General features: G+C 38.2%; 1 protein-coding gene across 1 annotated transcript in view; it reads left to right on the forward strand.

Annotated features, from left to right (window-relative positions):
- DPYD (dihydropyrimidine dehydrogenase) overlaps window positions 1–17058 on the forward strand; it is a 308967-nt gene that overhangs the window by 252823 nt on the left and 39086 nt on the right. Inside the window, exon 20 of the mRNA XM_015870373.3 lies at window positions 11696–11875. Coding sequence (XP_015725859.1) covers window positions 11696–11875 — 180 coding nt within the window. The remainder of the gene's footprint in view (window positions 1–11695; window positions 11876–17058) is intronic.

Below are 17058 nucleotides of genomic sequence, written 5' to 3' on the forward strand. Positions count from 1 at the left end.
TGATTTAGATAAGAGTATCCTCGGGTAGAAACAGAGTTTTAAAAAATGCTAAAGCCTGTGTTCCCAAAGAAGCTCAATGTGTTTGTACATCCTTTTGAGAATCCTTAGTCACATTTGAACTTTGCAGCCATTTCATTTGAAATTTGACAGGAGATAGAAATTATTTTACTCTAACAAGTTTTGGGAAAATGATAAAGTCAGTCAGTGGAGAGTATGTACCTGCATTCCTTCACTGTAAGAACGATCACGCTATAGGCTCACCTCCATTAGACCTCTGAGAATCCACATGGGACAGCACTGCCAGGGCTGTGTCAGCCACAGGAAAGGCTTTAATTGGCAGTCACACCTTATTAGACGTCAGAGAACCCAACCAGGAGACACAGACCTGCTGGAAGCCAGGTATCATTAGCTCTGCTGCTCACAGAGCTGCATGCTTAAAAAAGTCTTCAATGGACGTGGCACTGAATGGAGTGGCCCTTCTTGGCAGAGATGAAATTTGCAGTACATGGAGAAACAAAAGAGGGAACAAAGTGCCGTTTGAACATGTCGAAATAAAATCAAAAGAAAAAGGAATGTGGAAGAGAGAGGAGTTGGGACAGAGATACATATAGTGATCCTTCCAATAAACATTTCATTATTTTCTGCTTTTTTCTTTCCTCACTGCTAATTAGAGAAACAAAACCTGTTCTCAACTGTCTGTCTTCTTTTGTTAACAAAAAAAAAAGTCATTAGAGAACTGCCACGCTTACTCTGTTACATATACTTGGAATGGAAATTGCTAATTGCTGGCCAGAATCCCTTTCAGTGGAAATCTCAATTTCTCAGACAAAAAAATTCTAGAAAGTTCTTTGGTTGTGGATAAAAATATCAAGTTATAACAGGTTTTCATTGTTGATGTTTACTTTAATTATTTTGCCACTTTTAATGAAAAGTTACAGTGTTCAAATCATCATGTCGTAAAGTTCTGGACTGAACTCTAAGCTAGTAATGCCTTTTATTTTGTGCAATTTTTTGCGGTAGTTTTACATTTTGTTTGGAGCTGCTTAAGGGATTTATCTATTAGCTTTCCTTTCTTTGTGCTCATTTCACCAGCTAGTAAATGAGGTCTGCATAGATAGGATTGTTATTTCATAAATTTGTAAGAATGAATTCAAGCTCATTCCATAACAATTGCTATTTGTCATTCCTATAATGGATTCTCATGCAAAGTAGGTTTAACTATCATGGAATGGTAATAATTATTTAATAGCAATTAGGTCTCAATGGAGCATCAGCTCAAATTCTGTCCTATGGAAGTTGCTTCCAACACCTGTGGAGGATTTGTTCCCTGCTCTTGCAATTGGGGACACTGAGTTTCCCCTTCCCCTCTCTACCCAGGTGTCCACTCTGAGTCTGGTGGATCAGTGACTTCAGAGTTGAAGACACACAAATAGTAGTTGCTTTGGCAGCACTGTCTCTCTTTCCGCATCACAAGGATCCACAATATTATTTCTCTTTCCAATGCTGTTTATATTTTTAATGTGGATACACACTACTAGTGTCTGAATGAGCACAGAGCCATCCTCCCTACAGATAAAAGGACATGGTGTGAATTGTTGTCAAGTGAGTTTTGTTTAGAAATTTACAAAGTAAAAGCAACATGCAGATGACTTTTCAAAAAGAAACTTGGTTTAGAGTGGACAAGTTTTCTGGCAATCTTTTTGATTCAGTGCAGGCTTCATTCAGACAGAAAGTAGTAGTTTGTAGTTTTGTTGTATACAAAGTTACTCTTGGGTTTCAACATGGAAGTGACTGGAAATCAAACTGAAAATGTAGCCAACTCATATTGGATATATAATGTAAGGAGAAGGAAAGACAAGCTAGGTGGAAAATGCTGAGTTTCTTTTCTTGTTACTGCCATCTCCATTAACTAGAGGATTTCCTATATTTTCTTTTAAATTACACATATTGTATTGGCAGAGGACTTTATCTTCCTATGAGGGTATACGCAAAACATTCAGGATTGCAAAGCTTTGCCGTCAGAGATGTTTTTCTCAGAAACATTATCAGTCATACAAAGAACGTACACAAGCAAGAAATTTTCCATTTTGTATTGTCAAAGCTTCGTTGATTCTGCAGTCCTCAGGCTGTGCACCAGCTTGGGTCGGTGCAGGGCTGATTGCAGTTTAACAAGACCAGATGACCATTCCAACCATTTCCCCAGTGGTAGAAAAATCTTTCTTTCTGCCCAGGAAGGAGGAAGCAATCTGGGACTGGGAGCCCCAATGCCTTTTGAAGTATTTTTCCTGCTACAACGTAAGCCCCCTGACACAGCTTGATCTGTCTGCTGAGAGGTCCTTTTATCCACGCAATTTGAATGAAAGAAACAAACAGAGAAACCCATTTTTCTGAAACTGGCAGTACATTTAAGAAAGGGTTTAATTTCCTTCAATATCTGAGTTATGTCACTGCTTTTCTTGCTGATATTTATTTTTTGGACAGAGATAGGTAAAACAATCCCCAAGGAAATGTGGAAGTGGGTTTTTATCTCAGACACGGAGGACTCAGAGGGTCAGAACTATTTTATTCACATGAATCTCACTCTTCAATGGACACAGCAGCTGCTGCACAAATTCGTACAGGCAAGCTGATAAAGGATGAAAGTAATTTTAACTGAAATAAAATGTGACAGTAGTAGAGAGAAAGACTCACAAGGATGAGGGGTTAATCATTGCAGGACTGAACTGAGGTTCCAAAATGAAAAAATTGCTTTTCTGTTTGATTTTGAGAAGCAGGAAGCTTTCAGAATTCTGGTCACAGGATGACGTCCCTCAGTAGATGGTTCTCATTAGAGTTTGTTAAAAACTTCTTCGGGAAAACTGATTCTCACTGACCAATTTTATTTAATCAAAATAGATCTGGGTTCAAGTCCCTACTGTGCCTGATTCAGTGTCCTAGGTTGAAAAATTCAGAAGATCTAACCTGGATCTCCTATACATTAATGAGCCTCTGCATTACCGATGTGTTTACCTTCCTGCTGGATATGAGGCCACAGGAAAGCTGCACAGGGAGGAGCCCATGACCAAGAAATAGTTGTTCTGTCACAGGAAGGTTGTAGGGTGGAAATGGTTTTTCATTTTAACTGATAATAAGGTTTCTAAAAATGTGTGCTAGAGAAAAAAAATATTATTTAAGTGAATCAAAATTTTGTTTCAATCACTTTGCGGCATGTTTTAGTTTCGACCTTTTCATTCCAATTAACTGAGATCGCAAAACAGACATTTTCAAGCTAAGTGGGGCTGTTGCATTCCATGTTGTCAAACAGCACATATTGGCAATTCTGAAACTTTTTTCCGCACATTTTTTTCAGAATACAGTTCTTTTCTGAACAGCACATTTTCCTAGAGCCACTCTTGCTTCTGACAAACACGCATTTCCAAAAATGGAAAAGCTTACTGACTCCAGTCAAGTCCAACTTCTGACTAAATGTCTTATGGGGCTGTCTGACTTTTGACGTCAAACCTGTACATCTGAGCAACTTCACTAGTATCTGTTTTAGAAAGTCCTCTTGAGGAACTGAAGGGATATAGGACATTGAAATGCATTGAGTAAATCTCTGCCTATCTGGCACAGCTGCTGATTCTGTGCCAGTAGCTGCAGAACCATTGGGAGAGTGGGAAGATTTCATTTTCCACAACACAACTTGTAAGAGAGAGGTGAGACCTTTAGGTGTTAGCAAACGAAATGTGAAGTGATATTCAAAATACATTTATAGATGGAGAGCCTGTGTGTGTGATTGCACTGTTTACACAGGGGAGTTAGTTCATCTGCTTTCAAAGATATCTTTAATTTTATGGATCTAGAGTACAATGATACAATTTGCTGTAGATGGCTGATTACAAGGCTGTCTCCACACTCCTCAGTGCTCAAGGCATGTGGAATCATATTTGTTTTCTGAGTGAAGATGATCACGATTAGCACTTTTATCAGTATATTTGCCCACCTACTGCATAAAGGTCCACTTTGCTGTTCCAAGAACTGACAGAATGCTCTAGTGAGATAAGGAAATATAACCATTCCTCTAGGGATGGTTGACAGGAGCTTAAAAAGCCAACCAAAATACAATTACCACAGGGAGCCTTCTGAAAATGTTTTATTTCTTCTGCGTTTCCCTTCTCAAAGATTTGGGACACAGAATTGCATCACTCAGAATCCCTTGGTAAGTACCAGTTTACCACTTCCAAACTTCCAGTTTAGGTATTTAGATCAATTATACTTTAACTGTCATAGAAAACTTAAGGGGAGGAAAGCTACATTGGAACAGGCTATAAATTAATGTCAGATAACATGTTTAACAGCTCACTTACAGTGCTGTTATCTCCTGCCATGGCAGTGCATTGTAGCCTTCTCCTCTGACGTTGCTGGACACTCACTAGTGCCCAGGAATGCTAGACAAGGTTTGTGCCCTGTACGCAGGGTCCTAGCAGGGATAACTGTCACCTTGGTGCTAAGGCAGGTTTTCCTCACAACCTGTCTCAGCAGGCTTTTGTAGCTTCACAAGGAGCTGTGAGCAATGCCACTTCAGCACTGTGTTGTCCTGCTTTAGAGAGAATCTGAGCTGTAGAGGAGGTAGAGCACTTATCCTGCAAGATACCTTCAAGACCTTCATCTCCTTTTAGCTGATTTTGAGCTTCATTTCTTACTGACATTAGCCTATACTTTTGATTAAAATAACAGTTCACTGATGAGCTTTCTTCACATAACTAAAATAACTAAAATATTTCATTACTGATACTCACGTGATGTTTCACCATTTTTTTCTATATAGGTTTCTTAAGCCCACATGTGACTGGTTGCCTACTCTGCAAATCAAGGAGCAGTTGGCATTGTTGAATCTTTCTGCTGTATGTTTCCCCTTCAGTGCCACCAGTAAGCCTTCCACTCGCTGGGATGTTAAGCCTAGTAAAAAAGATCGTGTTTTTCTTTTTCCCACAACTCAGAATATTTGTAGAAATAGTGTAGAAGTCCACCAGATTCTTTTCTGAAAGCTGTCCTGGACTTTGGAACGAACAGTAGTTCATTAGTTCATGTAGCTCAATTCTAATGTTTTAAAAAGGCTATCAGCCATCTTCCAAATCAGTTTTGCATCTTGATCCAGTAGCTGAAGCCTTGTTAAGTAACATCCCATCTGCTAACCTATATCTCTAGAGTCATTTAAGCAGCTAATGTGAATGAATCAAATCATTCCATCTGTACTGTATCAATATTTGGAAAGCTCTCGCTCAGTTACAAATTTATTCTTTGTAACAAAGAATCTTGTGTTTTTTTCCAGAGCGTGCACCACATTGTCTGATAATCCACTTCCGCTAATATTTCTTAATCCTACAACCCTTCAGCAGGACTAATAATTACTGATAGAAAGGATAATTTAGGCTATGCACTTAATGTACTGGTAAGTCAGTGCTCACTGAGACATGAGGAGTACGAGCTATCACTGTATTGGCAGCTTTTCTGTGGACTTTGTTGTCCTGAATACTGTAAGTACATAAACCCCTCTTAGAGAAAATTTTGTGTTTCCTTACTGTCAGGTAGCAGCTCTTTTCACTTTATTCTAAACACTGTGTTGAGCAACCAGTGCTGTTTGTACCGCTTTTTGCTTTGCATGTCTGGGCACATGTAGATTCTTGTAGAGGAGCTGGAAAGCATACACTGTAATTTCCATAGCCAAGGGCTATGCAGCAGATAGATTGCATGGCCCGGTAAGATCTCCCTTTTAGTTGAGTCAGTTTTTCCCAGTTACTATTAAGAATAATTTTAAAATGTTACATGTACCTTCCCCAGATTAAAGTCATGCTTTTGCTCACAACAGTAACGTTAATTTTCTGAAGGCTGTTGATTTATATGGATAGGTAGATAGGCAGAAACAACATCCTTCCTGAAGCACCATGCATTCATTTACACTTTCAGTCTTCTTCCACCAGAATCTTAGTCCATAGATGCTAACAAAAGAAGAAAAACGACAACAACAAAAAATCAGTAGCTTAAACTATTCATTGAAAAACAGGAAGGAGGATTTATGTCTTCAGTAGTTACCAGGAAGAATTTCAGTTGAAAAAGAAAGCTTATGTAAAATTGTGATAATGTTAAAATGGAATATTTATTATAATATGAAATCAAAACAGTACATAATTTTTCTTTACCATTTGGACATATCAGTAAAAATATTTCAAAGACAGCTAAATTTATAGGAAAAAAAAATATATATATATATATATATATATATTCATTATAAAACCTCTCCTGGGTGTCCAGGAGGAATAATATTTGTTTATCCGCTTGCTGTGATAAGAATATTAGAAACTGTGAAGTCAAAGGCCGATTTCCTAATAGGATGGCATTTTGAGAGCTATTTTATTTAGAGATCCTGTGCAGTTTAGAACCAAAGCTGAAATAAGTCTCCGTCTTCTGGGGAAGCAAGATGGCATTCTGCTAAATGCTAGAATTTTATCATTTGAAGGGAGGAAAAAAAGCAAAAAGAAAGCAGCCAGCAAGACCTAAGAATATAAAAGCATTTGAGATCTCAGAAGGAGTTTAAATCAATGCACTGCCACAGTTACAGCACAGATGAAAGAGCCTGCTGTCTCAATTGCCAGGAAACTACTTAGAAACTCTCACTTTGATTTTATTTATTTATTTATTTATTTATTTATTTTATTGCTAGCCCGTTACGTTATCACTAAATGCAGTATATGAGGACATCACCGCTTTGATGTTGTACAGCTACAGCAAATGAAAACTAATATGGTAGAACAGTCGAACTTTGTGATTTGCGTTCGTGTGTACAAATATATACCCATCAATCTTCATACTTCTACACTGTGTACCACTGCCACCCATATGCCTCCTTACCATTACTTCTAGTTTCTTAAAGAATGACAATTATTTTATGCCCATATTCTGAAGAGAGCTACATGTGTATGTTTTGGAGGGTGTAAAAATTAAAAATTTCTCCAAGCTATTCTCTTAAACCACCTTGTGATCTTGAGACATTTTCAAATAGGAGCATGACTGCTGCCAGACAATGTAGTGTTCTTGTTCTTGCAGATCTAATCACACCAAGAAGACCTGCACTTCTTGAAAAGCAACTCATTATTAAACAGACCAGATTCTCTGACCTGCTGGTTTCTTTTTTCTAGTTATATAGAAACTATTATGTCATCTGCAGCATCTTCTATTGAAAAAGGCGAGAAAAGCAGTGAATAGAAATTGTTTCAGTGGATGATCTGGCTGGAAATACTTCAGCCGCTTTGTTCAGAGCACTGAGCGAATGGCACAGGTCTTGCATACAGCCTCCTGGCTTATGCCAGAGTTTGGGCAGGATGATAATGCAGTGTGAGGATATCTTCCTGTTCCTACTAGAAACATAGGTTATGGGCTAAACCCTAAAGTTCTTACACAGATGTTGCAGGAGATTTGCCTCAGGAAAGACTTCAGAAATTGCCTTCTCTTTGCTGTGTAATGATTCCACTAAAAGCAGTGGCACTTAACAGTGTTGTATAACTGCTGTAGTAGAACTTGTCACTGATAATGAGCTTTTTCTTCATAGTGTGCAAATTAAAAGTTTCAGATTAATGTGAATGATTTAAAAAAATATATCATATATTCTGTAAAATTCTTTTTACAAAATAATAACCACCTGACAATTTACTCCAGTTCCTCAAGTAAGATTTGTAATGGCTCTAGATCCTTGACAAAGCTAGACCAAGTATTTATGTTTGTTTAGTAATAGAGCAGACAGGTCATTTTGTATGCAACACATCAGCAGGGACCTTTGAATGCTTCCTCCATTGCTGCATTCTGCAGAGCAGTTTTACTTAGAGCCTTAGCTTGTGATTCATTTTGCACCCACGTTCCCCAATGAGATCGTGCTGTGTATGTTTGATTTACCAGCAGCAAGGCAGGCATTGTGTGTCTTTTAGTATCTCAGACATGTCTGTATAGATTAGAATTGCAACTTATTCTGAATGGTTTTATATTTCAGAATGTTAAGGGTTCAATATTACTGATCATATGACAGTATGTTGGCTTGTTTATTTCTTTTGGGGAGCAAGGGGTAATCATTGGAAAGGAAGAGGAATCTGGATTTGGTGGAAAGAAGGGATCTTACTGCCAAGGCTGTCACATAGTCAGGCAGTGCACTAAAACCAAGCATGTGCAAAATTATCTCCTGTATATAAATGCAGTAAGAATACTACATGTTACCTTTGTAAACAGGAAAAATGTGGTGCCTTTCTTTTCTTGACCGAATTCTAGTCCAAAGTTAGAGACAAATATAAGCAATGGACAGCTGACAACTTCATTGTGATCTTCACTTCACTGTCTGTCCCTTGATTACTTATAGAGCCCTCATCTGAAGAAGAAAAGGCTACTTTCTACCTAACCATTTCAGGTGAAAGCCTGGGTCAGTGCACTGCTGAACATTAATTAACTCACAAGACTGATTCACTTGGATTATGCAGGATAACAGGACTTTGAACAGATGCCGCTGCTGCCATGTGAAGTCCCACCCCAAAACCTGGTGTGATCAACCAAATAAGCAGCGAATCCACCTTTTCCATAAGCAATTTCTGCTGGCCACAGGTTATGGGCTGCTAATCTGGAGCAGTATAACCAGTTGTATGTGCTTAGTTGTGAAGTTTAGCCTTTCGCTCCAGGGTCTAGAGGGAAGCAAATTTCATTGTGTTTGGTCTTAAAAAGCTTGATATTAAGGAGGCAGGGGGAGCAGACTGGGCTGCTTTCCATCAGGTTCAAGCACATTCATTGACAGCAGCTGTCTAGGTAGCACCCTGTTTGCATTTATCTTCTGTTGAGGTGGTTTAATAAGACATTAAATGAAAGACAGCGCAATCAAAAGGTAGTTCCATTATAAATACAGCTATAGCTGGACCGCTTTTGCTGCTCTTCACACCTGTAAAATAAGATACCAGCAGAATGGAGTGTTCAACATTCAGCTTTGCGAGAGAGGGTAAGCATGCCTGCTCCCACTGCAATCAGCAGTACTGAAGCAGGGGCACTGGTGATATGTGAGACAGATCAGCTCAGTTCTGAGATTTTCCTGGAAGTGTGAGTTTATGTCTCGCCTGGTCCGCTGCCCTGCCACCTCTCTTGTTCTGAGAAGGGGGCACAGTGTCATCTAAACAGAGGCAGCCAGGTGTGATACTAAAAACCTTTCTCTGTAGTATAGAAATTGTCGTGGCTAACATGGTGCAGTGCCCCTTTCTCTTGTTCAACTCCTTCTAAAAAGCAACAAAGCTTTCTGCATTGATTGGAAGATCAATGGAAGGTACTATAAGACTAAAACACAGTTATCACCAATGGGTAAGTATAGCTTAAGAAATGTTGAAGTTCAAAATGTTTAGGAATTCTCTAGAAACATGACCCAAACTCTTTCTGTTGGTTTTGTATGCACTGATGTTTGAATATCCCTTGTTCCAGGAAAAGCCTGTAAAAATATTCCCCTGCTTTTATCACAGTGAAATCGGAGAAAAGCGTGTCTTCAGGGAATTATCTGCACCATTGGGCACCAAAGTCATAAGGCTTCTACAGAAGAGCATGGCTGTCTGAAAACACTCGCTAATTCAGTTTCTAAGACTTTCTGTTTCAGATAATATTTTCCCTCCATGCAGTGATTTACATTCTTCAAAACAAAACAAAACAAAAAACAACCTGCATTTTGCCTTCAGTTCTGGAACCCACTTGGCTTCCCACTGAAGCCAAACAGTGCAATGTATGTGGAGCTCGGATTGATCCCAGTGAGTCTTAGTGTGATATCATCTTCTGCACATTTTTATGTTGTTGCAGTTCATAACACTGCACCATAAGATAGAAAACAGTAAAAGCCTCCTTATTTATAAGGTTATTACAGGTATCCTCCAGTGTATCTCATGCGTATACATCCTGTCAAAATATTTCAGGATTTTGACAATAGTGCCTGAACTTATTTCAAGTGACATGATGTGGCTTTTAACTGATTTGGTTTTGTTTTATTTTGTTTTGTTTTACAGTTTTGTATTTTTGAGCATAGCTAATAAAAGGGTTACCTGTGCACAAAAATAATAGAGAATTCCTTGGTGAACAGAGAGGTTTAAATAAGCAGCAGTCGAGATTTGCAGTTAAATATCCTGTACCAGAAATTATTGGGATGTTTTCTGTAGTTTCTCTGGAATAATAATAAAAAAGTCTTGAAGTCTGAGGAAGGCATAGCAGACCTAATTAATGCCTGCAATGTTTCTGCAGACAAACAGGTTTTGTGTAATGTAAATGTGCTGCATAAAAAATGTTCTTGTGCTTAAACTGTAGTTTGTCCTTATTTTTCTCTTGCATAGTAGTAGCATATGGTATTTTACAATGTGAAGTGCATCTTTCTTCAAATTTGCAAGTTGTATTCTCATATCTTAAATGTGAAGAATAACTATATACTTCCTGTGTTAAATTTTCCCTGTATTAAGTGTTGATACCAAACACGAGCTGAGGTTTATTTTCATATCCAAAGAGTGTGCCTGCTGTTGTGCATATCCATACGTTCATGCTCGGAGGTAGAAAGCTATTTCAATTTTGTGCTCATTATGTGTGTATGTAAATGCCAGTTTTATCAGGAGCTTTGTTTTTAGTTTTTAGAATTAAAGCTGAATCAGAATCTGAAAACACTGACACATCTGGAATTTATGAGCATTCCCAGGGAATGACAATTAGCGGTAGTCAACCAACCCTATATCCCTTCGCTGGTGGATTAGGATTTAGCTAATGAGAATGTGTTCAGAAAGGAGTTGGAGCATTTTATTCACTTGGTGTCAGTTTAGTTGGGTACTCTGTGGGTTTCAATCTGAGCAGATACCCACAGGGTATTTAAAAAAAAAAAACAACTTGTAACTTATCAGGCAGTTTTCTGCTATCAGTAGTTCTAAATGCTAAGCCTTGCAGATCAGGGATTCTTGCTGTACACTTACAAAGCTATAGTGCTATCTGTATTTCTAAAGCATCAAAAGTATCCTTTCAGTGATATCCAGGGAAAAGACAAACAGCAATGGGCATAAATTGGAATACACAAAGTTACATTTGAATATATGAAAATACTAGGGGCAATTGTAGGGCAATTGGACAGCAAACCTTGAGAAGTTGTGGAGTATCTTTGGAGATACTCAAAACCCAATTGGCTGCACTCCTGGATGGCCTCCTCTAATCGGCCCTTTTCAGAGCTGGAAGGCTGGACAACAGAATCTCTCCTTGTCTGGGGTCTGTATCTATTTGTCTGTGCTTCCCAAACAGGAAGGCTAGGGAATAGCCAGCATCTGCAGGTAACATCTGTATGTGGGGCATCAGAGTCCTGGAAGTGCACTTTGGTCGCTCCTGGGGCAGAGCCTGCAGGTTTGCTTCTAAACAGCCTTCAAATCTGGTCTAAGGGCTGCCATCAGGAAACCTAGGCACAATCAGAGTCATACAGTCCTTCTTTTTTCTCCCTTTTTTTTTTTTTTTTTTTTCCCCCTGAACTGGCATAGGAGGAAGCAGCCAATAAATACCCTGAATTCTCATAGTTCTTTGCCAGTGTAGTTGCAGTAAGGGTCATCAGATAACCAGTAAATCCAAAACATATGCTAACTTCTTGTGCACTCTCTTCTTGTGCCTGAACATTGTTGATAATTAGACTTACATTTCATAGGTGTGCAGTGCAATCCAGAATCAAGATTTCACTGTTATTGATGACTACTGCACTGGACTGAGAGCTCTTCTTTACTTGAAAAGCATTGAGGAACTTGGAGACTGGAATGGACAGAGTCCTGCAACCATGCGCCATCAGAAAGGAAAACCAGTATCCGAAATTGCTGATCTGATAGGAAAGGTATGTTGTTTCATTGTTATTCCTGTATATCACTCATCTATGCAATGCTATCTTCAATGTACACATTCTCCACTAATTGCTTTGTGGTGCTGTTTGTTTGGTGTTGGTTTTTTTTTTTTTGTTCGGTGTATTAGCAAATATCTAAGGGCAGCTTAAGCAAACAGATTTGAGTTGCCTTGATATGGGATTACTTTTTACTCTGAATATAATGTCTCCACTCTGTTTGTAATGGTGTGCCAGTTTTAATGTGTAGGATGTAAAATAACACATTCTTTGGAAAAAATTTTGGACTGCTTGTTGTAGTGAAACTCAACTCTATTTAGACAGATACTAATACTGTGCCAGGGTGTTCCACCGTAATGAAATATTCAGGAGATATGAAAGCCCCCTAGCACTAGCCTTGACCATCTGAGACAGCTTCTGTCACAACCAAGTTGATAGTTGGAATGCTCTATCAAGTAGGAGATGATGCTACAGTCATCATGCCAGAGCACCTTGTGGTCTGTCATGGGTACTGACTCCCATACCTGCTACAAGACAGGAAAGTTCCAGGTGATGAACAGAAAAACTGAATAATTTAATAAATTCCGTGAGATCATTTAAACCTAGAAAGTCGGTGGTGGAATAGGAATGTAAACTGTGGTCTGTGTGAATTCCTAACCTCTGGACTGTCACTCCTCTCTGCTCTAGTAGTTCCCTACTACAAAAGCATCTTTGGAGACTTTTGCCAGATACAATAGATTGCAGCAGCCCCAGTGCTGCTCACCCCTACACCAGGACACCTGCTGATCCTTGCTGAGAAGCAGGGAGGTGTAACTGGCTTCCTACTGACGCCCTGCTGCCTACTGCTTTAAGCAAAATACCTGCACAGCGGGGAGACAGAGCTTTTGTTTCTGGTTACTAGAGGGGATCCCTTTGAAGACTGATTTCAGTTATACATCATGCGTATTGATTATCCTTCTAAAAATCTGATATAACACTGTTGAAAATGTTGTAAAAAGTAAAGAATTACAAAAGAATAGGATTTGGAGTGTCAAATGCCTCCAAATCTCTGCTTATCATTTCTGATGACTGGAGTTGGATTTAGCAGGAGATTAGAGACTCTGAAATTGTTGTTCTCTGTGGAGCTCTGAAAATTATAACATTACCTTTCAGGAGAAAAGACAATCCCACTCCTAAAGCTCTGAATAATACGCTGCTTAAAAATAAAAGAAGATATAAGCAGTTTCATTTTCATCTACTTAAGCTAAGCAGTTAAGCCAGTCTCAGAGGGTTATATCCAAACTTCCTTCCTGTAACACCTGTAGAAGCACAGCATTTTCAATTCATGTGACAGAGGTTTTTTTGCAATTCTTCTTTAAACCAACACTCTCATGTTCTTGGAATTAAGTTTGCATTTTACTAAACAGACAGCCATTGACAAAGATGTTTCTAGTGTCCATTTGAATAAGAAAAAGATTATAATTCTTAGTCTTTTCTGCTTGTCACTACATGAATAGTTAACGTTGAAAAAGGTAGTATGAAAAGATGCTTAAAGGGAGCATTTAATAATTCAAAGCAATCTTAACTTGAAACGGGTCACATGAAAAAGAATGAAAAACAAAGCCTGATGTTATCGTGGCTGTCTGGCTCTTTTAGGCTTTTAGAAAGAGCAAGATATTCAGAATATAACCAATTCTGTATTTGATTGCCCTTTGAACAGAATTATATCATTGGATAGTTGCTACTAAATAATAAAATAAAAAGATGCACCATTGATAAAGCAGTGATATTTTTTTAACTGAAGCTCAGTATAACTGTCCAAGAAGAAGCATTCAAGGGAAAAGGAAGAAAAATAACACCACATGGGTAAAAGGAAGTACTGTGATAAATGATCCTACTAGGGGCAATCAAATACAAAGGCTTGATATCATTAATATTTATAATATCATAATTAGCTGCACTGTGCCTAAGCAATGTTATTAGTGTAACTAATTATGTTATCATAAACTAAGTTAGCAATACTATAGGAATCAGTATTCTTACCTTCATAAATTATTATCAATATTGGATTTCATGTACTTGTGCCTAGCAAATTCAGTTAAGTATTGCAGTTCCATCTAGATTCAAACACAAGTATCTGGCTTGCTTGGCAGCAAGTAATAACATGCACTCCTGACTTTCTTTCTAAAATAAATTTACCAAAAAGCATACCCTTACTCCCTCTTGAAAAAGAGGAGATAACCCACTGATGTGTTGTGTATGTTCTCAATGATAAAAATAATGTGTGACCATATCTTACACGTGCACTAAAGTGTGGCAGCCAGAATCTTTCATTCTGCTTTTCAAAAACTTCCAAGGAGATGTCCAGGTTTGTCTTGGCATTACCTTGAGATGAAATGCAGTTTCTTTGATAAAACCCCTTAAGATGCTAAACGAAGCTTTGCATTTTAAAAAGTAAAATTGCCCATTTAAAAGTGTTGTGATTTATTTGCAGTAAAGGTAAAAATATAAAGGAATGATTCTCCATTTTGTAAGTGATGAAATTCCTATTGATTTTCCTATGGAAACATAGAGATAATTCAGGCAATTGAAAATGTAATAATAAGAAACTGTGGAACAAATGTAATTTCCAAAAGCTTTGAGAACCACTTGCTTTCTGATTGTCTAAAAGTTCTTTAAGCCTTTCCCAGTCCTCAGTATATTACAGAATTAGGACTGGTCCTATTCCTAATTACATATGTTCATAATGGTATCTATGCGGACTCACAGTGTGACACTGAATGTAAACACCTGTATTTTTATATAGTGGTGCTCTAGCCTTCAGATAATTCATGTCCTTTCCTCATATCAGCATCAAATAGATGCTGAGTGCAGAGTGTTGCCACAGGAGAGCGACACAGTAGAGTTTTGTCATGATTTTTTTTAGTATTTGATGACCAGAGTAAATGAAATGATAAACACTTCCTTCTAAGCAGAGCACCTGACATCAAAGCGAAGCTGTCTTGCCCTGCAGACACCAGATAAATGGCAAAATGAACAGTTATCTCATTGGTTGTTACATTTATCACAATCATTTCCTTTGTAAACAGAAAGGATACTAAAAATACTGTGCTAAGTGGTGCGAATAAGCAGTTTAAGAGCAGACACACCCACCTTCAGCTAAAAGGGAGAATGATTCTGATCAGTACCTGTTTGTGCTTTTACATTAATGCTACAAATACTTTCATCTGATAATTTCTAGCCCTTAACAAATGAGAAGCATCATAGCTTTGAAAAATATCTTGGAAATTCAAGTGCTGCTTGAACAGCAGCATTTCATTGCATAATGTGTTTTTTTGGTCTATAGACTCTAAATGCCTCGTCTTTGAGGCAGCTGATACGTATTCTCTAATAGTTCTTCTGTAACACTAGCATTCTATGTTTGCTAATGCGGTAATTGCTGCTGCAGTCAGTACTTGCCATTGTCCCAAGATGTGGCCTGTAATAGTACACTACCTGTCATATAAATGGGATTCCCACTTAGAAATGCTAAACTCATCTGTAGCTTCTACTCACTGGCTCCCACGCTTTACTAGGACTGCAGCCTTATCTACAGCCACTCAAATGACAGTCCTAGCCCAGATGCCGCATCAGCTTCACAAAACTGGACAAAGCCAGTCTTCAGGTTTTCCTTCCACACTGCTTTTCTGATGGCTTATTTGGGTGTTGGTTTTTTTTTTCTGTGAGAGGACCTGACATTTGAAACTTTGACACAGATGGCTGTCATTAATATCACCTCTGAATCACCTCTCCATTGAATGCATGAGATAAACCTTGTCAGCTTGTCTCAGCTATAATCTTAGCTTGCAAATATGGACAGTGAGATGAGAGAGTGGCACAGTAATGGTGACACCACACGGCTTTTTTGCTGACTCCCTCAAGGAAGAACTTTTGTAAAAGCATGCTTGCCTCATTATGAATTTAGATAGAAATCAAGAGCGTGATGCAATGATGCAGATAGTTAAGCATGCTCTTATAACTCAGAATTATTAGGGTGGCTGCATAAGAAAGGGAGAGTGGAGTTAGTATCCCTATAATCCCAAATTAACTGAGTTGTGTTTTAGAATAATATCTCTGAGTTTCTTAGGAAGATACATCAACAGGAGTGATAAAGATAACTGTGTTCTCACTAGGCATCTAGACAGGGTACAATATTCCCCAGAGGTGCAATTTGATCTCCCCTGCGTAGTCTCTGTCTCACCTTGTCTGTTTATTACAGGAATCTTTTATTAGTTGCTCACTGATCTTACTCCAGGGAGCTGAAGTGATTATGTCCAAGAACTACACTGGTGTCAGCTGATGGCAACAGAATTGGTATAGTGTGTTTCTCTATAAACTTCCACCTAATGTCAGCTATAAAAATCATATTTAGTACAGTGGTCTCTGCACATGCCAGGTAGCTAAACATGTGGCAGTTTATGGGTTTATAGGAAGGAGTAAATAAATACAGGCATTTCATACCTTGCTTTCAGCACCAGAAGTTTGAAAACCAATGACATTTTTTAGTTGTATTTAAAGGTTAAAGGAATAAAAAGGAAAACAATTAACCAAAGTATCTTCATTTCAGAATTATCCAAAACCCAAACAAACTCTTTATCCTAGTGGATCTTCCTCAACTATTATGATTGTGTTGTAATTCAGATGTTAAAGCAATATCTGATAAAAAACATAGACAGTTTCTTGAGCAAAGAGATGAAAAAGAGTGATCCTGAACATGTGCCGTTCAGAGTAAGAACTTCATTGAAAATTCTTGGAACTAAAATTTAACAAACTGCAGATTTTGTTCTCTAAATACAAGGGCTTCCTGTTATGACTAAACATGCTTTCCATTGAATATCAATGGGTACTAGAAACTGATTCTTCTGAGTATAGAAGCCTTCTGAATTTTAACTTTATTGCAGTCAAATCTAAACAGCCTTTTATAGCACAAAGAGAAAATTTTGCAAAACCTCGAAGGCTTCATATGAAATATTACATTGGCTCTTCTATTAAATAAATAAACTGCCAGCTGCATAAGAGCACTGTTGCCAATGCATGCACTAAGTTTTGGCTGCTTTCAGATTCTCCAAGACCTCTGACCACCTTCAGTGGGTGGAGGTGTTCATCCCTCATATTCGGAATTGACTTTTGTGCACCGTTGTTTGGGAAAGCAAAGTTTTCCA

Source organism: Coturnix japonica, chromosome 11 (assembly GCF_054131305.1).
Source record: "Coturnix japonica strain WE chromosome 11, WE-NBRP24, whole genome shotgun sequence".
Lineage (NCBI taxonomy): Eukaryota > Metazoa > Chordata > Aves > Galliformes > Phasianidae > Coturnix > Coturnix japonica.